General features: G+C 38.5%; 2 protein-coding genes across 3 annotated transcripts in view; one reads left to right on the top strand and one right to left on the bottom strand.

The window, feature by feature from the left end:
* The window catches only part of DOCK2 (dedicator of cytokinesis 2), a 165,379-nt gene that overhangs the window by 64,188 nt on the left and 77,129 nt on the right, over positions 1-24,062 (top strand). The window contains exon 27 of the mRNA XM_027643547.1: positions 2,878-2,970. Coding sequence (XP_027499348.1) covers positions 2,878-2,970 — 93 coding nt within the window. The remainder of the gene's footprint in view (positions 1-2,877; positions 2,971-24,062) is intronic.
* INSYN2B (inhibitory synaptic factor family member 2B) overlaps positions 8,763-24,062 on the bottom strand; it is a 30,154-nt gene continuing 14,854 nt past the window's right edge. Inside the window, exons 3-5 of one of the 2 annotated variants that reach the window (XM_027643544.1) lie at positions 17,177-19,354; positions 14,029-14,103; positions 8,763-10,641 (exon numbers count right to left, since the gene is read on the bottom strand). In XM_027643544.1, the coding sequence (XP_027499345.1) occupies positions 10,455-10,641; positions 14,029-14,103; positions 17,177-18,558 (1,644 nt within the window). In that variant the 5' untranslated portion in view covers positions 18,559-19,354 and the 3' untranslated portion in view covers positions 8,763-10,454. The remainder of the gene's footprint in view (positions 10,642-14,028; positions 14,104-17,176; positions 19,355-24,062) is intronic. The other variant, XM_027643545.1, reaches the window with a different exon arrangement.

The following is a 24,062-nucleotide window of genomic DNA, read 5'->3' as shown; positions in this document are numbered from 1 at the left end:
TGGAATTGTACAGAATTTTTTAAAGCTTTTGCCTGACTTATGGCAGATCTTGAAACTTTAGCAAAAGAGAATTTCAGAGGAATGTAGTCAGGGAAAACCTGCATGTTCTTTTAGGGCCAGTTACCTTAAGATCTTCTGCAAACACTTTTCAGTCAGATCGATGCGCGATTATGAATTATGGTTTAAAAAAATCATTATCCTTTTACATGTGCCTTTATTTGTACATATGTTAGAGAGGGAGTATGAAGTTATAGAACTGGGTGCCCCAGGGAGTGAACACACTGCATCTGGTCTGTATGGAGTTATTTTCCTCTGTGGCAGCCCACACAGTGCTGTGTTTTAGACTTGTGACCGAAACAGTGTTCATGATGGAGCAATTAAAATTTTAATTACTGCTGAGCAGTGTCAAGGCTTTCTCTGTTTCTCCCTCTGCCCCATGTAGGGAGTCGGGTAGAGCTGGGCAAGAGTTTGGGAGAGGACACAGCTGGGGGAGCTGAAATGAATTCACTGAAGAGGTGTCTCCAAATGGGGCTCTCAAGTACAGGTTGTGGAATATTGCAGTTCCAAAGGAGCCATTCAGGTGCTCCTTGTGTACCCCATCCAAACAAAAGAGCATTCCATCGGGATCTGAAGTGCATGCTTGACTCTCAGACAATGGAATTGCTCTTGTTTTTGTCCCAGCCCTGTTAGAATCTTAAACAGAAGATGAAAGCTATACCAAACAATAGCTGTCACCCTGCACAGATATTTTTTAGTAAGAGTGAAATTTGATTTGGTTTGGATTTTCTATTAACTGATCTCTGTGTGCCATCCACCCCAACAATGAGTCTGCAGGTGGTTGAGCTCTGTGGGAACACTCCCCCCTGCTGACACTGTGAGCTCTGATTGTTCCCTGCCTTGGTCACCCAGCAAATCCTTTTCCCCAGGGAAGACAAGCGCACATTTTTGATGGCCGTACTTCATCAAATGGAATAGCACAATTCCTGTTTTCCAAGGGAGCATTTATATATGGTACAAGTTGTTAATTAATTTCTGCAAAAAAGTTCTGTTTGGTCAAATGAGATAAACCCAATTGATGGTGGGTTTTCCAATGTCATCCTTGTGAAGAGAAATATGATCTAAGAAAGCAGATGTTGCAGTGGGTTGTTAGACTTTGCTCTGAAGCTAGAAACTGGAAGATAAAAGCTGAAATCCTGTGTATAGACAAGGTGTGAAAACACTTTGTTAATTTAGGAGTGTCAGTATTGAATGCCTAATTGTTTCTGAGATTTTCAAGAAGAAAGGGAGTCTCAGTTTCATAAAGGAACCACTTTAATTCATTTGCTAATGTTTCTCTGAAAATTCAAAGGTCTAGCAGAAAATAACCTTTCCATGCTTGAGCATATCTAATAGTCTTGCAGGAGAGGTGTGTTATGTGCTGTGTGTGAATTCAGAGCAGAGCTCCTCTTTAATAATGGAGTCATAGCTAAATGTTCAAACCCATTATGTGATGGCCTGAACTGTTACTAATAATGGTGTAGCACATACTGAAATGTGCAAGTGAAGTTAAATTATATGGCCCCTCATCTCTGAATTTAAAAAAAAAAAAAAAAAGGAAACTAATGAACAAATTAATTCCCTGTGCAAAGCACTGCTACAGAGTTTATAAGTTTTGTCTGTTGATATATATATATGTATTAATTCTAGTGGTAAATAATATTGTAAGAACAACAACAAATGTGTCTTCTGTGCAGCCATTGTCAGTGGTAGTCTTGTTATAAATCTGGGACTGTACCAGAGAAACTGAAATTTTAAGAAAGAAAACACCAATCACAAATTATTCTGCGAATACTTTGTTCATTTATAGAATATAATAACTTCTGAAATGCTGTGACAGCAGAGAAGATCATTTAAGCTCTTGTTTGTTACAGTCAGAGGACACAACAGGACTAAGTGTAATAGTAAATAAACTGCCAGATGTGAGGAAGGTCCCTGTTGCAAAGTGTTAACCCTGATCCAGGTTAATCAGAACAGGAGAGAAAAGGGAGAAAACATTGGATGTCTCAGAGGAAAAAGAGGCAGAAGCAGTTTCTCCTGGGATGTTATTGGACTTCAGACACCTAAACCATTAAGAACTCCCCATGGCTTCTGTGACTGGTGTTCTTTCCAAACTGTACCTGACATTAAATAGGTGCCTTGTTGGTATCAGCTGATTAGCTTTTGCTGTTAGAAATTTGTTTAGACTTTTTCTTTCTTTGTTGCAATCTGGTTTCCCCAGCTGTCTAGTGATCAGAGTAAGGTCAGTAAAATTGGTGAAGGTAAGGTTATTCCCATTTGCTCAGTGTTTTAAAGTAAAAATCAAAAGTCCTTCAGGCAACAAGAGCAGTACTTGGGCAGTGGGGCCGAAGAGCTGACCCTGATCAGCTCGTGCCCTCTCAGAGCTGCAGGGTTAAATGAAGATGACTTTATTCTTTAAAACTGTACCCTTTATGGCTGCAAGAATATTCCTGAGCTCCAGACTGCCCTGAGGGCACTGACAATTTGCTTTAATTAACTGTTACCAGGGTGTTGCTGTTGAGTTACAGACTATTCACTTACTGGGGGAACAGAGTCCCCTGAGTGAGGGATGGGAAGTGACTGTTGGAAACAAAAAGCAGTTGTGGAGTGGATGAGGCTGAAATTGGACTGAACCCCTTGGAATGAGAATTCCACTGAAATGGCTGCAACTAAGGAGCAGTGTGAGCAAGAATTAGTGTTGCTCTTGCAATAGGGTTCTTATGTTATACAACTTGAACTGTCGACATGGAAATATTTGGTTTCTTCTTACTTTTGCAAGAGAGATGGTTTTAATACCAAAACTCTGTTTTGTTTGTTTTGTTTTTTTTTTTTCATTTACAGGCTTCAACTTATCACCATATTCAAGAAATAATGGTGCAGTTGTTACGTACAGTGAACAGAACTGTTATAACAATGGGGCGAGATCCCTTAATTGTGAGTAATATTTTAATGTGTTTCCAATGCTTTGAAACTCATTTTATAGTTATCCTGAAAAAAAAAAAGTAAATATAGCATTTTTGGAGTCCTTGTTTCTGAACTTTTTTTTTTTATTTCAAAGAAAAGGTCTCAAGCTTTGCTCTTTTTTCACTCAGCTATGCCACTGTAGTGTCTTTTGAAATGTAGCTGTGAGATTTGTATATTCTTTAAAAGAACAAATGATAAATCTGAAGTTAATTGATATTTGCAAAAAGAAGAATGTCTTACAAACCTGCATAAAGGGCACACTTGAATACATTGAGAACAGTGTTTCCACTAACCCAAAATGGACTTGTATAAGTAAAATTTAAAACAAAAAAACTCAAACCAAAACAAACCATAAAGCTGTTCAAAATAATTTATATAAATAATTGGCAGATGGAAAAATCCCTGGAGATGTGCTGGCACAGAGCAAGCATCTGAGACTTTTTAGAGGACATTCCATGTTTTAAGAGTTACATTCAAAGACAGATTCTTCAATTTATTTTGATTTAAATGCACATCTCCTGAGCACTCCTCTAGTTTTAGACTGTTTGTGAGAAGGTAAGAGAGCTGTTTCCATCAGGAATTCTGGAGCTTGCCCTTCAGACTGTGCTGATGGGAAGATGTATATTAATGGTTTGTCTTTAAGAATTTACATTATTCTGCAAAACCCACGAGCGTCATCAACTTGATTGCTTTGGCCACGAGGTACATTGCATGTCTTTTAAACTGTGCTGTGTTTCCCTGGTTATTTCTGTTGGTAAACCAAAATACCAGTTTTAGGTCATTGCCAGCCAGAGCATGAGTCTCCTAACAATTAGTCTCCTAATAACTGAGTTCTTCAAAGGAAATATTTGCCAGTAGTTGCTTCAAACTCCCTGCTGGTCCATCTGCAAGTCACAGAATTGTGTCAGCTGTTTGTCAGGACTTGGTCTGTTGTTGTTTGTGTGGAACCCTCGGGCATTTATCCATGGTCACAGCAGCAAATGGTTTGGAATGAAGACCAGTGAACCTTTCAGTTCCCTGCAGCATTTACAAAGGTTTTCTGTATCACAAGAAAGTGTCATGGATGATTTAATCAATCTATTAAGTAGGATTTCTGGGTCCCATAAACACCACGGGAAGAAGCAAAACAGAGCTGAAGTGATCCTACATAAAAGATCCTTCTCATTAGGAAACCATTAGGAAACAAGCTGCTTGCAGTACATTGAAATGACTTGGAAAATCTGTTCCTTTTTTTTTTTGCCCTCTCATCTACTGTAATTTCTTCAGCTGTTTTAACCTAAAAAGAACAAATTCAGTGTGACTTTTCAAATGCAGTTTTCTGAATTGTTTCTGAATTATTTCTAATTATGCTCATAAGCACCTATGCACGTGTGTTTATTGGGCATTTTAGAGCTCTTTCACAGCAGAATTCCAAAAAATTACTGAGTTTCCTACAGCTGAGGCAACACCTCTTAACAGAGAAGCCTTTCACATGTGAAGAAATTGTTTGCAATTAACAAAATAGTCTTTTGCATTCAGAAAGAACTGGCAAAATAAGTTGTTTTTTTTTCATGGTCTGCATACTGGCTTTAGTTCCCTGGGTTAATTTTCAGGTTTGCTTTAAAACATCTTGAGAGGGTTAAACTTGCTGAAAGCCTGAATGGTTAATTTTTTAAAAATGAAGCAGATAGTCAGGAATTTTGTCCTGCAGAATGTTTAGGTGAGCTTGAGTTGCTGAAAGTGTGATAAATTTGGCAGGTACAGGTGGGACATGTGGAATAGCTACGGTCAGAATATGTAGCTGATGTTATACAGGTATGAGAGATCTCAAATGGGAATAAATCCGTTACTTCCAGGAGAACAGAAAGTTACTCTTCAGATTCTTAAATCTGTCACTACCTTTGTGAATATTGCAAGTATTTTTATTGTCTTCTGCAGTGTGATTTTCTAGAATTTGAAAACAGTGTGGAAAGCAATGCTAATATTATGTTATACTGATAAAAGCAACGGTGACAATATACAAGACCTGTAATTCCTTGCAAGTTTAAATGTCTTGGACTGGATAGATTATTGGATTTTATTCTCCTGAGGTTGCCTTTACTTTTTGGCAGGGGTAAGCAGGTTAATTTTCATATTCAGGTGTCCTTTTCACAATCTTCTCTCTTGTTGGCAGAGAAGGCATTAAAAGGATTTTGGGTTCCAGTTGCCTTGATCTCTTCTTGCTGCCAGTGCCAGTTGGAGGCAAAGGGAAGAAGGTGCTGCCTGTGCTGTGTTCATGTAATTACTGGGAAGAGTTGGGCTCGGAAGTAAATAATCCCTTCAGGAGAAGGTGGTGGTGGTGGAAAAGTAATTTGACTCTTTGCAGCTGCTGCAGAGAAGACTTAAGTGCCACTCTTGCCTTCATTGTGCTGCTTTAGAATTTGAAGGTTTTAGCAGCTGCTTGGTTGTTTTCACACTTAAAAATCCATAAAATCTTGACTGTTTCTAGCTGTAGAAGTGCTTCTAAACTTGTGAAAAGGGATGAGTTTGCTGTCTGAATATGGCTATTCAAGCTTTATCTTTAATATCTTACAAAATTTAGACTTTTAGTTGAAGGTCATTGTGATGCAGTGAAGTCCTGCTGCAGGAACTATGGAAGTAAAACATAAAAGCACTGAGAACACAATACTTGTTTTCAGTCTTGGCTTGATTAGGTAAACAGAAATATCATAAATCCTTTAGTACTTCTAAACTTGATTCTGCTCACAGTTTCAGTTTAGCACGATGAAATAAGTGTAGCTACGCCACACAGAGAGGTTTTAAAACAATATTTATATACACTGTTGTGCACATGAAGACTTTGCCAAAAACAAAACTGTGTGTTCTGTTAAGCAGAGCTACTCTAGAGCTTTCTCTGTGGGGAAATAATGACCAGAGGAACTCTTTGGACAGCTGCTGTGGCTGGAGAATCCCATATATTCAAATATATTCATGGCCTAGCTAAAAGCTACAGATGTTTTGTTCAGTATTCCAGTTTAAATCCTTGCTCTACCTGGAAAAGCTGCAGAATGATTCCATAAATGCTTACTAGTTTTCCATTCATTTTTCTTTTTCCTAAGCGTTTTTTTATTATTAATTGACTCCTGAAACATAATAAAACATCTCATTTTATTGCAAAAGATAACATCACATTAAAAGGCCTAAATATGTACAAAACATACATTAGAGAATAAATTTCCCTAGGAAGATGGTTCGTATCTAAGCTGGCAGCTCTACTAAGTATTGTGGCTTTTTCAAGAGAGTTGTAGTGCACAAAACTGTCAGAAGCCCTACATGAACTGCTGTTATATGAGAGAGAAATCAGTATTTTATCCATACATTCTTAATTTTTAAAGAAAGTTAGGTTGACTCCGTAAAGCAACGATTTGAAACACAGTAATTTTGGAATAAAGCATGTTCTGTGCAATGTTTTATAAATAGCATATTTTAGTTGTAATTTAAATACATATTTTACAGAAGGCCCACAATATGTTTTAATCAAGTGCTGTCAGGTAGCTGTGGTTTGTTTGGGTTTGTTTCTCATTGACTTATGGGGTTTTTTGGGGATATTTCTAGATTTTTGCTTAATAATGTGTTTGTATTCCTAAAATTTCTTTCCTATTCCGGGAGCTGGTTTTAGGGATTACACTGTCATTTTGTAAATCACAGAAGTTTTTCGTAGCCGGTACTATTATCTTCCAACACTCTACCAGCTTCTATTGCTTTTCCAATCTTGACATCATAAATTGCATAACGTGTCTCTGGTAATTTTTTTATTTCTTATGGGAATTGATAATTAATTCCTAAACTATTTTAAAAATATTGAACAATAAGAGAAAAAAAAATTCTTACACATTACATTTTTATACAGCCAAGATTCTCCAATTAAATGTTACAAAGCTCTTAAATTTTAGTTATTTTGTTGCTAGGATATACAAATTTTTATGTTAAATCTAAACAAACCAGTAACCAAGCATTACCTTTGTGCTGATGGATCTTGGCTGATGCATCCATGACACCCCCCCACTGTTACCTTTTAGTGTGACAAATAGTCTTTTGTTCCAATGTTCCCTTTAAAGTTTTATGGAGAAAGCCTTTTGTGTGTGACAGACTGGGGATAATAACTCCTGGCATTTAGTAGGTGTGGTTTGATTGTGAAAATATGATGCTTTTTCTTTGGTAGGGATAATTTACTTCTGCAGTACTTTTACTTTATTTTCAGTGAAATTATTGTGGGATTCCATGAAATGCCTATTAGTTTTCAATTAATTTTTCTTTTTCCAAAGAACAGCTGTTCGCTTCCTTTGTAATTTAAATGTTGTTTGTTATTAATTGACTCCTGAAACCTCATAAAAACATCTCATGGTAATGAGAGGCTCAAGAAAAGGAATGAGGGAGTTCTACCTGTGTTTTAGATAACCCCTGAGTTTAGATCTGATATATATTTCAGAATTTGACTCTTGCTGCTACTGCTGACAAAAAAAAAAAAAAATAAAAAACTCTCTTGTTGTTCTGAAATCTTGAAATAGAGAAGTCCAGGACAACCTTCCTGAAGGAGAGTGCTTTAGCAGCACTGGAATTTCGTGTTTCCTCCCAAGGAAAACAGATGTCTTGGAGGGGGTGAGTTTGAGAGCTGAAGGCAGAGAGACAAATGACTGTTCTCCTGTGGCAGCAGCGGGAGCTGAGGGTCCAACCCCTGGATCCCTGCAGTGCTTCCCTCCTGCCGTGGGTGCAGATGGCACAAAGGGAATTTCATATCCCTGTGGGGGTAATCCAGACTTTCCTGAGGGAGAGGGAACTGAAAAACGACTGACTTGAGAATCTGGAAAACAGAAGCTAATTTTGACTGGGAGATTAAGGATTAAAATCGCCCGCAGTTCTGAAGTACATCAGACATTAAATTATAAATCCTGTGAGCATTTATATCAGTGTAGTTCAGTTTTTCAGGAGCACTGATGCCTGTTCAGGTTGTAAGAAAGACTTAGAGCCTTATTTGCAGCTTCCTTTGGTGGCACTTTCTTAAACCAAAGTGAATCTCTCTGTTCCTGCAGAGTTTTCCTGAGCCCAGGAATTGATTGGTGCTCTGTGGTGAACCAGAGTGCTGGGGTTTGTTTAATTTGAATCATCTGGATCTTTTGAAGATACAGTGAGGGCATCACATGCATTATGTGTGCAAACCCAAAATCAAATAGCTTAAAGGGAGGATTTTTTGTACTTATTAACCAAAACAAAGACAAAAAGATTGCTTTTATATGATGAATTATTAAAAATCAGTCAATTGCAGAAAAAACTTCTGGCTTTACTGCTGTTGCACCTGTTGGTACTGCTTATTATTATACCTTTACCACAAAGAATATTAGTCTTAAAGTGCTATTTTAATACACAAGAATAACTTAGACACTAATAATTCCTTCATTATATCAGTTATAGAGTACTTGAGTGTAATATAGTGATGTGTTCTGATGCAATAATTTAATTCTTACCTTTGTTGTACCCACAACCTATTATTGAAGAGCTTTTCTGTCTCACTAAATCCATTTTTTTTGCTGGTAAAAATTAATTTCCTTCTGAAAAGCCTCTACAATAATGATAATTTTGTGCCTGTCATTTATGTACTCACTGAACTTAACATGGAATTGTTTTTTAAAAGTGTCAGTCCCCTCAAATTTTGATAAATTAAGCCATGACATATTGCATACTTTCTTCAAAAAGACTAGTTCTATTAAAAAAAAAATAAATTAGTTCTTCCAGACAAAATTCTTCTGTGCAAAATTGGTTTTAATGTGTTTTCAAATGTGTAATTCACACATTTGAAGTATTCAAGGAACAGAGAAGTGTACAAAAAATGTACAGACATTTTAAATTAACATTGCACAATTAATACAGTATGACTTAGAAAAACAGGATGCAGGGGTTAATCTATGGAATACCCTGAACCAGGGTCACTAAGAAAAGGTCTGCAGTACATTCCACTAAACTTGCTTTGGGAAACCTTTTCCCCTTTGCCCCCCACATGAAAGGTGACCACGTTCTCATGAGTAAAATAATAGTATAATCAGCCCTAAATTAGGTTCCATTGGCATTCCCTGTGCTGGCTGGTAAATCCATCATTTTTGGAGGAAAGAAGTCACTGTACTGACACTGATAAAATCTTTTCAGCGTATGTAATTGTTTGTGTAATATGGATAAGTTCATTAAATATTCTTTTTCTGTCCAATTTTGTATCATGTATCGACTTACACCTTAAGGCCAAAAAACCCCACAGCTTGAGATATTTTAATATAGTGATACAGTCTTAAAAGGACAGACTGGGCAGGTGCTTTAGTAAGACAGGAGCCAAAATAGTTATTCCTCTTTATCCAGCAATTGTGTGATGACATCTGAGGGACTGTGTCCAGTTTTAGGCTTCCAGGCAGAGGAAAGACATCAAATTACTGGAGGCAGAGAGCCAAGCTGCCTGTGGGCTGCAGCAGGAGCGTGGGAAGAGAGGCAGTGAAAATTGGGTTTGTTCAGTCTTTAAGAGGTGAAGGCTTAGGAGAGAGGTTTTATTATCCATCTTTTTCTCCATCCTGTTCTTCCTGAAGGTGCTTTTGGACCGAACGAGGTGTGACGGGCACAGCTCAGAGGGCTGCCAGGGTCACGTGGGATCTTAGGAATAAAAACTGGAGCAGCCCCTCCCAAGGACTTTGGGATTCTTGTCTTTGCAGAGACTCAAAACTCAAATTCACTTAACCTGACCTTGCTTGAGTAGGGGGTTAAACCAGAGTTACCACGATCTTTTCTTGTTTTATGACTCCCCAGTCCTTTCCAGAGAAATCTCTTGAGTGGCTGAAACTTCTCAATGGGGGCTTTTTATAACGAACAAATAAAAGGACAGAGTAAAACTTAAACCAAAATTTCTTTTTCTGTTGTTGTTCAATAGTAGATGAATGACAACAAGAAAAATATTTCAGTGGGGATGTGAAATAATGATGATTATCTCTGGGGAGAGACTTGTATGAGCAGCATAGGTTTCCCTGAATTTGTTCTTGATGGTGTGGTTTGTTCAAAGATCAATGAAGTTCTTCCCTTTTAGTCCAAGTTGTTTATAAAGAGGAAATGAAGGCTGTGTGACATGCTTACCTTCATCTACCATGGTTTTTTTTTTTAAAGTAGGGATTTGAACCTCGCTATTTTTGGAAGGTTGAAAAAAAAGGTCTTTAGAAAGCATATGAAAGTGTCCTTGGAAAAAAAATGAGAGAACTTCCTTTTGAAAGAAACAATTCCTCTTTTGAAAATAGTATCTTCATGCACCTTTATTCAGTGAGATGATTTAATTAAATTTGATTATTTTGATTTTTCAGATACCCTAATTAAACATTCTTTACCTTTGTGGTTTTGTAATAGCACATTTCAGGCCTGTGCTCCCGAGCTCTTTCTGTTCTGGTGTCTTGAAATATAAAAGGAGGCAAAGGAAGTCAAATCCACCAGAAGCATTTTCTTTTCATCTTTTTTGTTTTCCTCCTTAACTCCTTTTTCTCTGGAGCTGGAGGATCAGGTGGTGGCTTCTGAGGTGAAGCTGAAGCTGGATCTTGCTCTGCATTATCCAGTGTTTTCAAAATCTGGTGAAATCTTCCTTCTTGTTGTCTGAAGTCATATTCTACACTATGGAAAAATGAAGAGATTTAAGCTAGTAAGTGAGTAATTCCCTCTAAAAAAAAAACCCTGGAAAGGATGTTTATCTCATCAGAATAACTTGGCATTATTCAATAACAGAACATGGTGAAAACACATGGGTGTTTTGGGTTCTGCTTTGACAATAAATTCATTTTAATTTTTTTTTAAGGGAAACCTTTTACTTTATATGACTTAACAACTCCAGCATTTTGCCTGAAACAATGGGAGAAAAAATAATGGAGAAAAAATGAAAATGTACCAGAATGACCTTTCAATACATTTTATTCAAAGGTCAGGTTTTGATACCATAGTCTAACAGTCATATGCTTGGAATTAATTAAAAACTCTCGCATGCTTAACTCTGTTAAATGTGAATGTCTCCCACTAGGAGACAGGCTAGGAGCAAAAATCTATGAAAGTGAGCCAATATGTAAGTCTTTGAGATAAGTGGTGTTAGTTAACAGAAAAGTAGAACTCATTTTCTCCACTGAAACCCCTAATTATTATTAATGTCAAATGAGAGCCAGGATGTTAATTAGATAACAGCAGATGAGTGCATAGAAATCAATGTAAGGTTAAAAGAGTCAGTGTGGACAGTGATTAAGCAGGACTGTATTTTCTTTATTTCAAACATCTTGTCTGGCCAGGAGAGTGGGTTCTATCAGCTGTGTCTGCTGGGGAGGTTTTAGGAGGAAGGAGGAGAGTAGAAAGGTGGTATTTTTCATAATCCAAGCACAGTCTCAGGACTTTTGGGATGTCCCTTCAGGCCCTGAATTGATTTTGGCACTGATTAGAAGAAATCTGTGAAGTTAGTAAATATGCGTATTTTAAACACTACTTTTAGTATTTTTATGTATATAGAAATCCATGAAAATTGTTAAATAATACTTTAAGCTTAACTAGAAGCTTGTTTGCTTATAATTCATGTGTTTGGGGGTTTTTAATGAAATAAGACAACTCAACTGGTAAAAAGAAAGCAGTAGGATTATTCTGATTTAGAAAAGCTGGAGAAGGATCTCTGAACAAGAAGCAAGACATAATAAATATCAAAGAGGTAGAAGAAAGTGATATAAAATCAGTGTCCCTGGCATTTTATCAGCTTATTGCTAAAGCTGCAACTTAATACTTTTCAGTAGTCAAGAATAGTAAATGTTGGGTTTCTGGCACGTGTAAAGGTGGCATCTGCTCCTAGTCCTATTTTCTGCCCTTCTTCAGAGTTTTTAATTTCATGTTGGAGAGATCATCTCCAGAGGCAAGAGGTCGATTCAGTCTTCATTTAATAGTGTCCATGAGATGCCCAGATAACTGGTTTTGTTTGTTGCTTGCATTTGTTTATTATTAACAAACATTTGTGTTACATGATCTAGATTGAAAATCCCAAGTCTGGAATCCCTGCTGGGGAGTTAATAAAGCCAAATATACCGTCACTGAGAGGCAGAAAAGCTCTTTATTACTTTCCTGATCAGTGTAATCCACACTGGGATTTATATGAGATTAGTGCATTGTTTGACTCAGGGACTGCTTAAAATGTGTGTGATAAAGATGGTTCAGTGACAGTAACCCCACATCCTGCATCACTGATGAGCTGGGTTCTTTAGGAGCAGGAAAACTGGGAGCAAGATAAAACATTTGATTCTATAATTAATGAAAACAGTGATGCTGTGTTAGGGGGAAAATACTTGCACGGACCTTTAGGCTACATAAAATAAAAAAAAAATTACATGGGTTTGTCTAGAGCAAACACTGATCATTTCTTTTAGAATGTTGTCTAAATTCAAATGTTAGTCACTCACAATACTTTTTTCATAACCTCATCTTGTGGAACATTTCTGTAAAGTGAAAACTGCTGTTCCCTCGCTGTCTCCTGTTTCTCTCTCAAAACTAGAAACTTTTTAGAAAACCAGTGTTCTGTTCATGTTCTACTAATCATTGCCCTGCAAAGCCTTCAGGCACCATTATCATTACAAACTACCCAGGAAATCAAAAAGGCACATCAGTGTTTTCTTATTTCCTCCGTCCCTTTCTTTGGATAATTGTGCCACTTGTTCAAGACCTTCCCTGCATTGAAACTTAAAACCGTGAGATAACCCTCATGGTTTATTCTTCAGCCTGTGGTAAAGGGTAGTTTGGACATAATTTCTAGAGAGTGATCTGTTCCTGTCTAGTCCAATCAAATACACAGAGATTGTTTGGTCAGAGATGATGACCAAGCAAAGGAAATCTGCTTTTTCTTGGATCTCCCTTTTTATGCAGATGCAGTCTTTACTCTTGGATAAGTCATGTTACTTCCAGAGTACATGACTATGTGGGCTATGAAGATGAACAGCTTTGTCTCAGAGGAGTTGTGGTGTTTAATTTGTGATGTCTTGGTTACTTTGGGACTTCACTGTCAGAGGTTTAGGACATCAGTACCTGTCTGTGTGTTGAACAACAGGTTCCAGTGCTATGTTCAGTTTATTAAATTCTTTAGCAAATGTGGCTCATGTAGAAGATGTAGTGTGAAAAACACTTCCATGTGGGTATTTTCTATTCCTTGTATCCTTTAAAAAAATTAAAGCTATGTTGCTTACAAACTGGCAAAGATAATAGTCTGCCATGTTCTTTGAAATAAAGGAAAAGGTTTCAACCTAAAAGAGAAAATCTCTTACCATTTGTTTTTGTAAATATAGTCAAGTAACCCAAGATTTGGGTTCTCTGCCTCATAACTGAGGCTGCAGAGATGAGAGAGTGTTTATAAATTAGAGGAAGCCTTATAAAATCCCTTGCTGAGTGGACAAACCACCTGCAGAGTACAACCAAGACTTTGTACCTGCTGGTTTTGGGTGGATGGTTGGGGAGCTGGAGGCTCTTACAGTGTGTTTTTACAGACATAGTGTTTGAAACATGTACAGCTTCCAGGACACAGTACTGCAACATTTTTTTAGTCAAATTGCACTCTCTTAAATTAATAACAAATAGCTACAGAAGTGAGAAGTGTGGGAGTTTAATTTTTGTGAACTGTAGCTGTAGCTCACTGGCACTTGGAGAGCTGAGTGTTTATCTTTTTCAAGATCTTAAATGTGTTACAGAAATCCCAGCTTTAAAAATGCAACAAACAGAGGAATTTCATCCTCAGAAATGGCATCAGAGGTTTTGAAAGCATAAGTAAGAATGCTGTGAAACCTTAGTGAGGAGTTTCTGTTTGAATTCTCAGCCAACACCAATGTCAATTGTTTTCTGCTTGGGAAACAAAAAGAAACACCTCATACACACCACTTGGTGTTCTGTTAAAAGCTGGATTAGTCATAGCTGAGACATTTTACAGCTGTAAAACATTGGGTTGTTCAATTGGAGGGAGATCCAGCCCCTGCAGAACTGTGGGAAGGAGGGAATTACCTGTAGATGATGCAGGCAGTGTTCTGGCAGGTGCTGCAGTTGTTCAGGTCTTGGCCAGTGTGGTAGAAGTTACGCCTGTAAGAGACAGCAGCTCGTGTAAAGTGTATTTATAGATACAGCAACAGGTGTCTGAACCTTTCATGAACAAAAATTCACCACTTCCATCATCCTTACTGAAAATTCTGGTGTCAAATTCTAAGTTAGAAGGTTGGTTTAAAAAACACAAACCCTGTGATTCTTGTCTTGCATCTTTCCCACCTCTCACTGTTTTGGGCTGTTTTAGGATTCTGGCTGTTGGTTCTTGCATGAATATTTGTTATGAAAACACTTAGACATGCAACTGTTTCTTACAAACCCACTTTAAAGTGTTTAAAAATTCATGGGTTTGGTGAATCAGTCTGATCTTTACCCTTATGCTTTCCAGTCTTTCCTCTTCTTGTGTTTCCTTACTTGAGTATAACCAAGTCAGATTTCTGCTGCTCATGTCATATAAATTTGAAGTGTTGAGAACAAAAGAAAAGGGATTTTTATACATAACACCAAATGGAGCTGAATTATTTTATCAAACTGGTTTTTTATCAACTGTTAGAAACAGTTTGAAATTGGTGGTTCATTTAGTCTGAAGGATGAGTAACTCACATTTAACAAGTTTTATTTGGATTAGGGGAGAACAGTTGGTATTAAAATAAGTTCCTGATTGTTTTGGAATTAAAGTGGAAGTTGTCAATGTGCATCTATACAACTTGGAATGTTCACTGTCACTGCTGGATGGTTCTGGCAAGATGGATTGAAGCTTCTCATTGAATCCCAGTGTCAAACTTCAAGGTATTTCACAAAATTTTTCTTTTCAACCCTGTGGTGACTTAACAGAAATGGATTATAAATATTGCTGGATAATCTGACTGTGCTTCCCTGCAAATTAAGCTTTGCTATGGTCAGATTTTCAAATGGAAACCTGGATTTGTAATTGGAACTTGTGCAGTCTCTCATCCAGAACTCTGTGTAGGGGAGAAGGTGTGGGGGTTCTTTCCTGTCATTTCTTTAGGAAGCACACTCCAGGTGGTAGTTGGATGAAGAATACAATAGAGAAGTGATTGCTTAAGCTGGACACAGACTTGGGTCCCTGCCTCAAATCTTGCCTCTTACCTGAACTTTTGGGTTCTGGGGTGCTATAAATGTTTTTTTGCATTTTTGTTTTCAGTATTTGATTTTGTCTGTTGTGTTATTAGAAAGTTGGTGGTAGAAAATCATATGGAACAAGCTTCAGAGAGAGGATAGCTGGAGCTGAGCTGTATGGGAGAAGATTTTATATGGAATAACAATTTATGTGGGCCCAGTAGAAGCTAATAGAAGGATTTTCACTTTAACAGCCAGATGGACATTAATGGTTAATGTATCCAGATAAAAAAGATAATCTGTATGGAGTAAAATCACATGCTTACTGGATTTCTATTATTTTAAATTTTTTAATGAGTGTAGATTCATATTTGGAGTGTGAGTTGGAAAGTTATTCATCACAAATAGAAGAAGTTAACTTTAATTACCAGCTAAAATACTTTAGATTTTTCTTTGTTTTTCTGCAAAAGTTGAAAGAAAGTTGGGGAATATGAAACTGTGGCTTCAGTTAATTCCATCCTGACAGTTCTGCACAGCCACAAAAACCTGTTCTGCCCATATGGGAACAAATGCAAAGGCCTAATGCTGGGTGATGTGAACAGGGCAGGGTTGTGCTCTGGGCTATTTCTGTACAACTCGAACCCAAAACCCTCAGTGCAACCTTCCTGTGATGTTTGCACAGTTGGTGGAAATGTGGAATATTATCTGATTTATTCATTAATTTTAATCAGTAAATACTATTGATACACATGATCTGATTTTAAAATTGAGGGTGCTGTTTGATGCACAAAGCAGTTGTGCGTAAGTGATTATTCTAGATGCCTAAGCTGCCTGTGCTGAGGATAAAATTACTCATGATAACATAGACTTCATGTTGTTTTATCTTTAAAAAATAAATTAAAATGGAACCTTTATTATCTTAATACTTTGACAGATTTATCTACGAGTTTTTCAAAGAGAAGTTATTTGATGGATATACTACATTATAACCAGACAGAACTGTCAAGTTACATTTACTGTAAGTGGGAGATGTTAATGGTGTTAATGGTGTGGAAAGCCTGATTAGGATACTCTGAAATCTGGTTTGAGTATAGAAATGTTTAGAATTCTATTTTAACCTATGAAGGTGTCTGTTCTTTAGACATTAATTGGATTTATTTAATTACTATTATTTATAATGCCTAAATAAGTGTATAAATGCTGCTGGCAGCCTCAGCTAGTGACATAAATACAGGTCACTCATCATCACTGAGCTGCAGAAAGCAGAGTTCTGAAATCAGATTCTGAAGTGAGTTCTTCCCAAGAGTCTTTACTCCCTCTGTGTCATCAGTTCTCATCCTTTTCAGGCACCTCCCTCTGCTTCCCATGAAATCTTCCTGACTCACTGAAGCTCTCAAAGTTCACTTGGCACTGTGGCTTCCCCCATTCCCAAGGCATTCCCTTGGAGCAGCTCTGCTCCTGGTGGTGTCATGAAACATAACCAGCAGTGTGGCCCCAAATATCAGCAGATGCTGTTCTCTAGCCACTATTCCTTCTGCTTGTTTTTGGAGGCAGTAATGATTTATAGTAATGATTTACAGAGCAGGAGAGTGGCTTTTGTGATATCAACTGTGTCAGCTCTGGGGCTGCCTGGGCACTACGTGTGTGTCTGACTTTGCCATGGGTTATACTGCAGGAGTACATTGGACTCTTGGGTTTTGATGTTCTCCTGCATTCAGATTTTAGTCAACTGGAGACTGATAATTTTCAGGTGTCAGGGGCTTCATATCAAACACCATCAATCTAAATGAAAAAGGGAGTTGTTAAGCTGTGTCTCACTAAAATTAATGAAGGCAGTGGCAGCTAAAACCAAACTATGAAGAGACTTTCTTCTCTGTTGAGGCCCAATTACCACAAAAGGCATAAGATGCCTTTTCTGCAAACTCATCTTTAAACATCAGAAGAGGTGTATTTTTCAGGATCAAAGGTTAAAAGAACGCTAACATCTACTTTACACTTCTAATGAATTACTAATATTAAAAATGCACCATACCCTTCACTCAGCGCTCTGGATTTTTCCAGGTCTTGGATTACATTCAAAAGGACTTTAATCTTCTCCTGGTTGGACTGCAAGGATTCCTCCACAGACTGCAGCCTGCCTTGGAGGGCACAGAGTTCGCCGTGTGCCAAATGAATTTGATTTATTTCACTAATCTCTTGGTTGGTTTGCGGTTTGATTTCACTCCTTGGCGGATAAGACTTTGTGTGAAATCCTTCTGAACAGCTGTTCCACTGGGCAGCATCTGACTGGGTGGAATTCTCCTCCATTCCAGGCTCCCGTGACGGAGCAGGTTTTGGTGGCTCACTGCTGGTCGCTGCCCTGGTTGTGTGATCACCCGGTAACGTCACACAGCTGGGATCTGGTTTGTGCTCTCCTGCCTGGTGACAGTCTCTGAGGGAACAAGGAGATGAGCTGTGATTTGATGGAGGTGACAATGGAGCCGTTTCCTTACTGCTGCCATCTCTGCTGGCTACAGGCAGCTCAGAATCGCTTTTCCCCGCTTCCCAAGCAGCAGAGTGGGGATCACATTCCCTGCAGTTGGCAGAATCGCTTAGGCAAGGCTCTGCTCTTTCGGGCTCGGAGGATGGTGTGCTGTTCTCACTGCTTTCAGTGCCGTGGGTGACAGTAGAGGAGAGCAGGGAATGACTTGGATCCGAGGCTGTGTCTGGTGCATCCATGGAAACATTTCTGTCCTGTGGAAAGCTCACGTGGATGTATTCAGGCACCTGTGTGGACGCAGTTGTCTTCTCTGACACCGAGGAATCATCTGAGTAGATGGGCCCGTTTCTTTGTGCTTTTGGTGCTCTTTGACTTAACTGCCCTTCCCCCTCACCATTCCCGTATCCGTCCTCCGCGTGGTTCGTTATCCTCAGGTAACAGAGATCTGCAGACACGATGTCCTGTTCACAGAGGCTGCCATTGACCTGGATGGGATGTGCAGGCTCCGTTGGCATCTCTGTTAATGATTTACTTCCTGTCAGCTTCTTCTTCTTAAAAACTGGGCAGTGTTTCCTGAGGCTGGGAGATGTTTGGATGGCAATATTCCGAAGCCCCTTCTGAGCCCTTGTTGGAAAAGTTGGAGAGCGGGTTAGGAAAAAATCGTGATCCCTAAATATCTCTGGTTTTCCAGTGGGGAAAGACGTGTCTTGGGCAGGATGAGCCTCCAGCTCTGCCTTGGTGCTCACTCCATCCTCCTTGAACCGGACCTGCTGGGATTTGGTCCTGCGGTGCTGGGGGTGCCTCAGGAAGTCTGCAGAGTCCAGGCTGTTCCTTTTCAGGAGCACTGGGCGCATTTTCATGTTTTGCTGGGCCATTGAATCACAGTTTAGAGTCTGTAAGTAACGTGTTTCCTTGCGACCCATTTCATTTGTCATTCGACCCGTGCCTTAAGGTCGTTCCCAAGATACAAATTAACACTTTAATCCTGGAGCTGATCATTCTGCTCTTTGTTATCCCATATACTTTTCACCGACGTGCTCTCCTTAGGGATCTTCGTTCAAATTTAATTACTGACTAGACCAAACCCTCAGATAAAGAAATTAAATAGAAAATTTATGGAAAGATTTCTTGTAGCCAGGGAAAGCGGAAATCCTGGTGTCTGAAGCTAACGTGATCTTTGTATTACAAAGCTGCAACAGGCTGTTACACTTATGGTTAACTAATTTAAAGGTAAGGTCGAGTCTATGGCTTTCCTGGTGGCTCTTGTTTGACAGCAGCTCTCCATTAGGGATCCAGCTTTTTTGTGATGGACCAGTCAGATGTGTTTTATTTGCATGTTGTCTAAACAAGAAGCATAATAACTTTTGGAGGCATTTTCATTTCTGATGCATAGATTTACTGCTGGAATATATCCCCTTATACCAAACTGAAGTGCTTTCTTTAGAGAGAGTTTTTCTTCTTCAGCCATCTTTTTAAAGTTCCAGTTGAAACTAATCTTCCCAAACAGTTAAACAAAACGTAACCACTTCTGACCAGGGGAAAATCCAGCATCCAGTGGGATTCAGTGGGAGAAGTTATTGATGTGTACCTACTGCAGTTCCTGCAAATACAAGGCCAGTCATATCCCAGGGATTGGTTCAGTTGTGTCAGTTCAGTTCTGTGAATACTTTGGCTTCAGAAGAGAGGTCCAGACCAAATAACCACCAAATGCAGAACAACAGAAAATGTTTCCTGGAAATTAAAAGACAACAGCTGTAGCTGAACAAACTGGCAAACAGGGTAATTTTTTTTCTGCTGTCTCCCAACATATTTTCATCTGCAGTGGTTCTGTAACTTTGGCAATGAGATACTTGTATAGAAACTGAAAAATGTTTTATAATTTTGGGGTACCTAAAGTTTTTTTTGATATGCAATACAATGCACCAAAAAAAATTACATATTTATATCCAATGGATATAAAATATCACAGGCCTGAATCTGACCCCAGATACAGATCTTAAAACTTAGATTTGAAGATGGCCATTTAATCCTGTTATAGATGAAAAATCAAACACATACATGTACAAATATACTCAGTTTGTGTGCAGGAGACTGGGCTGGAAAGCTCTGGTTTGCCACATTTGGCCAGGGCTCGTCATGGAAAAACAAATGTTGAACATTTCGAATGACCACTAAATCTTCCATTTCTGAAAATCATTCAGGACAGTAATATAGTCACAGTAACTATGCATTACATGTGTGATAGACTTCCTCACAAATGTGAATTCTTCTATCCCCAATCATTCCAGAAGAGTCTGAGCCCTGGTTCAGGATGTGCAATGAGTAGTGCTGGACCAGTAGCAGATTTTAATTGCTCAGTTCCAGAACTCACACGTGGGATGTACCTGAATATCAAATATTTTTCCTGTATTTTTAATAAATTAAACAATATCTGAATCTGGTTGCCAGAACAGAATAGGGATAAGAGGATAAATTTATGCAAAATATGGGAAATATTCTATGAGATTTTTAATAATCCAGCAGAGTTCAGTTCTAGGATTACAGTGATTTTCAAGGTTGGAGCTAAATTCCTAACACAGTGCTAATTTACCATTAACTCTGTTCCCTGTTAATTCACTGGTCGTTTCATTAGCCTTAGCACTTCCATTAGCTCAGAACCTTTTATTTAAGGTTTAAAGCATTAAACAGACTTTACCATATTTAATTTAGGAGAACTGATGAGATGGGTGCAGTGGGAAAGATCTTGTTACAGGATATAGCAAACTGTTCTGTAGCATCATGTAACATTTAGGCACTGTAATATAATTTAAGCAAAGTAGTAATGTGATATTATTCTATTATAAAGTTTTAGAAGAAAATGAGTGTTGGATTATTTCTCCGCGGAGAGAAATGTCACATTAAATATTGAGGGAATAAATATGTGCATTAGCACCAAATTTTACTTTGATGATATGCAAGAATTAAGCACTGAAATCACTGTAGTGTTTGTGCACTGGAAACAAGCATCACAATAAACAAGTCCAACAGTTTCTGCAAATAACATTCCACTGCCAAGTTCTGAATTCTCGTATCATCCACTAATTACTGGAGACTTTTTACAGTTTTGTTTGAGAATTTATCCAAATATTGCAGTAGCATTCTCCACTTCCCACCACAGCTGCTGTGCTCCAGGCAGATGGACTACTTTGAAACTTATACTTGCCCAATTAAATTCAGAAAGAAGCTTTAGAAAGCTAATCCTTTGTGTTTTAAGTACAAGTAAAAAGCCCTTAAGGGTTTTATGAGAGCTCTCTCCTTTGGCTGTAGAGACATGTGAGTGAGATTCCTGCATTCTTAATTTGCAAATTGCTATTTCAACTCTGTTGGTTTTTAGCTTCCTTGGCATCCAATAGTCTGGAGTTCAGACAAATCATAATGAAAGTTTCGATGCTGTTATTTATATTAAATCAAGTTGAAGTAGAAAATACATGGGTAGGAATGCTCAAATATTTGGATTGAAAATCCAGACTGGTGAATTTCAATGACTTATAGGTGTCTGTGCTTGAGTTAACAAATCGGTGTAACATTGCCAATTACTTGGTTTAAATAACATTTTCCCTTGCCCAGGCAGTAATTCCTCACTCTTTTCTGGCACAGCAATTTACAGGCCTTGTTTTGCTCATTATTTCCTGCAGAGAGAAGTATGAAAAATTCTGAGGTTCCATTTTATAGAAGTGTTTTCAATGTATTAATTTAACTTCAGTCACTTATAACAAAAAGCATAAGTGAGTTTTAAATTTGTGTGTTGTGATAGTAGTAACAGTTTGGGGAGCAGGAATTTCCTGGGCTTTAATGTGTGCTGTGGTTCCACGGCCTCACATCCAGCTCTGCAGCCTCTTCCTCCCCAGCCCTTCCCGTTCCTGAGGCTCGAGGACATTTCATGCTTTGCTTTTCCACGTTTTGAGGATGTCAATCTGACTGATACTGCTGCATTTTTGACTTTTAGGCTTGGCTGATACTGTTAAAGCAAATCTTGCCTTTTAAAGTCTCGCCCTGCTTTGTGCACACATCTCTTAATGGTGGCAGTTACTTTTCAGCAGAAACTTAGCTTTGCTCCAGCATCCCTGTAATTAATGAATTGCCTGGTAAAGACCCAGGTGCAAATCCTGCGCCTTCAAACAACAATAGAACTGGTTTTCCAACCTGAGGATTGTGGTTTTGAGTTCCTAGAAATGCACACACAGCTCAGTTAGACTGCAAGGCAGGAGAAATTTGACAACAGACATTATCTTACTTTTCTTTGTAATTATTCTCCCATCCTTCCTGCCTCTGCCTTCCTGATTTCTTCAAGAGAGTCAAACACATTTTTTGGTTCATATTTCGGTCTAATGACTGAAGCTGTGGGTAGAGGAGTGCAGCTGGTAAAGATAAATGGAGATTCTGGGGAATTGCATGAAGTGGAAAACCATGCGGCAAAGGACAGTGGGGATTTTGGAAGAGTGCAGATGTGTGAGAGTGGCAGTTGTGGGTGTTTTCTGCAGTTTGTGGAAAAAGTTAAATATTTGATGTGGTTTTCAAACTCATTCACCTGCAGTCAGTCCCCTTAATTTTCTATTTGACTGATTTGCTCAAGAAATAAGTGTTTTTCCTTATAATGAGTGTGACATATTTGGAGTTCCTTTATGCGTGTTTCAGGGCAAATACTTCTTGAAAAAAAAATGCTTGAGCAAATTATCTTCATTAAATGTCAGTAGGTAAAAGCATTTTGTGAGGACTTTCAACAGGAAGATGATTAGTGTAATTTTCCTTCTACTTCTGAACATCTGCACTTTGAATTTCCCAAGTCCCTCTGTGGCAAAGGGTTGGAACAAGGTGATCTTTAAGGTCTCTCCCAAGTCAAACTTTTTTGATTCTATGAGAGCTGACAGAACTGTAATAACTGTAAGATAACATATTCAGACTCAGCAGTTTTCTGTCATATCTGATTTGTGTCTCATCCTGTATAATATAGATTTTCTGTGATGTGCAGCTAGATGGACATTTTCAGTTTAGAGAGCCAGCTTGATGTATTTAATTATGGTTTCCTAGGTGGGAGAATCATGATCCTCAGTTTCTAAGGAATTTATTTGACTGTCACTTGCCATTCACGTTGCAAATCTTTCCAGTATTCCTAAAATATTTTTGGGACAAGAGGCTGCCCGTGTTGGGGCCCTTGTGGTCTGTGTACTCGAGCTCTCATTCCACAGGCAGGTTCACCCCTGCTTTTCACAAAGAATAATCAGTGTCTGAAATGTAACTTTTGTAGTTAACAAGTCTGAATTAAGGCTCTGAGTACATTGGTTTGGATTTGCTTTACTTCCACTTCATTTTCTGTCTCCACCAGCAACTTCAGCAGTAGCTGTTGGCCAAGTTGATTAATTTGGCCATATCTCTTCTTTTTATAAAACTCATGTTGGTTTTATTCCTCAAAACAGTGAGAGATGTTGAGGATAAGTTTAGATACGTTTCTGAAATCCCTGGAGACTGCAGTGAAACACAAATCACCTGCTAGCACGAAGGGCTAGAGATGGATTTGAAACCATTAGAGCAGGATGATGCTGAAAATTCTCTCTTTTTCCCTTTTCCTTCCTTCTTGCCAAGGGAAATGAATGGAAATGTGCTGAAAGTTACTGGTGAGCTGCAAGGAGGAATATTTTCAGATGAAAATGCATGACAGATGCAGAGCCTATAAAGTAAAATCAGTCCCCCAGAAGTGCAAATATGCAGCTTATTGTGATACACAGGAAAGAGCTGGCAGGGAACAGGAAAGATGAACCTACTGAGAGAGGTTTTTAAGTGGCCTCTGTGTCCAGGGACTGGTTGTTGATCACAAGGAGCCTTATTGCTTTGGGTCTCACAGAATAAAGCACATTTTATGAAGGTAAATGTGTTTATTATAAGAGATGGAATAATTGGTGTAGCAGAGTTTTGCATCTGGGGTTTTCTCCAGTGCACAGCTTGCCTTGTGCAATATTTTTCTATCACTTGCTCTAATTGGGCACACACAGAATTCCTGGTTCTGATGCTGCTCAGGGCCACAGAGGAGTTCTCTGCATGTTCCTCTCTGTGCTCAGATCTTCCCCACAACACTGGTTTGGTTAGTGCTGAAGGAGCTTTACTCGAGTTTACCTGAGAAACAAGGACTGAAGGAAAAGGCATGAACTTCTTTACAAATCCTGCTTTGTGAGCCACCTCCAGGTGGGATCCAGGTGACTGGGGAAGAGATACACAGATAAGGAATACAGGGTAGGATGTGTAAGCTTCTGTCCTCAGAAAGGGAACATTTCAGTGATGGCAGAGATTATAGGGTTTTAACTCTGGTTAATTTTATAGCAAGATTTGAAAATTACTGCAGGTTGGTGAGGCTGGGTAGAGAAGATGCTGTGATATTTACTGCAGCAGAAAAATGGACTTAGCTAAG

The sequence above is a fragment of the Corapipo altera genome, unplaced genomic scaffold, assembly GCF_003945725.1.
Source record: "Corapipo altera isolate COAL_440 unplaced genomic scaffold, ASM394572v1 75, whole genome shotgun sequence".
Classification (NCBI taxonomy): domain Eukaryota; kingdom Metazoa; phylum Chordata; class Aves; order Passeriformes; family Pipridae; genus Corapipo; species Corapipo altera.
The sequence above is the reverse complement of the archived record's forward strand: the minus strand, read 5'-3'. Positions and strand labels throughout refer to the sequence as shown.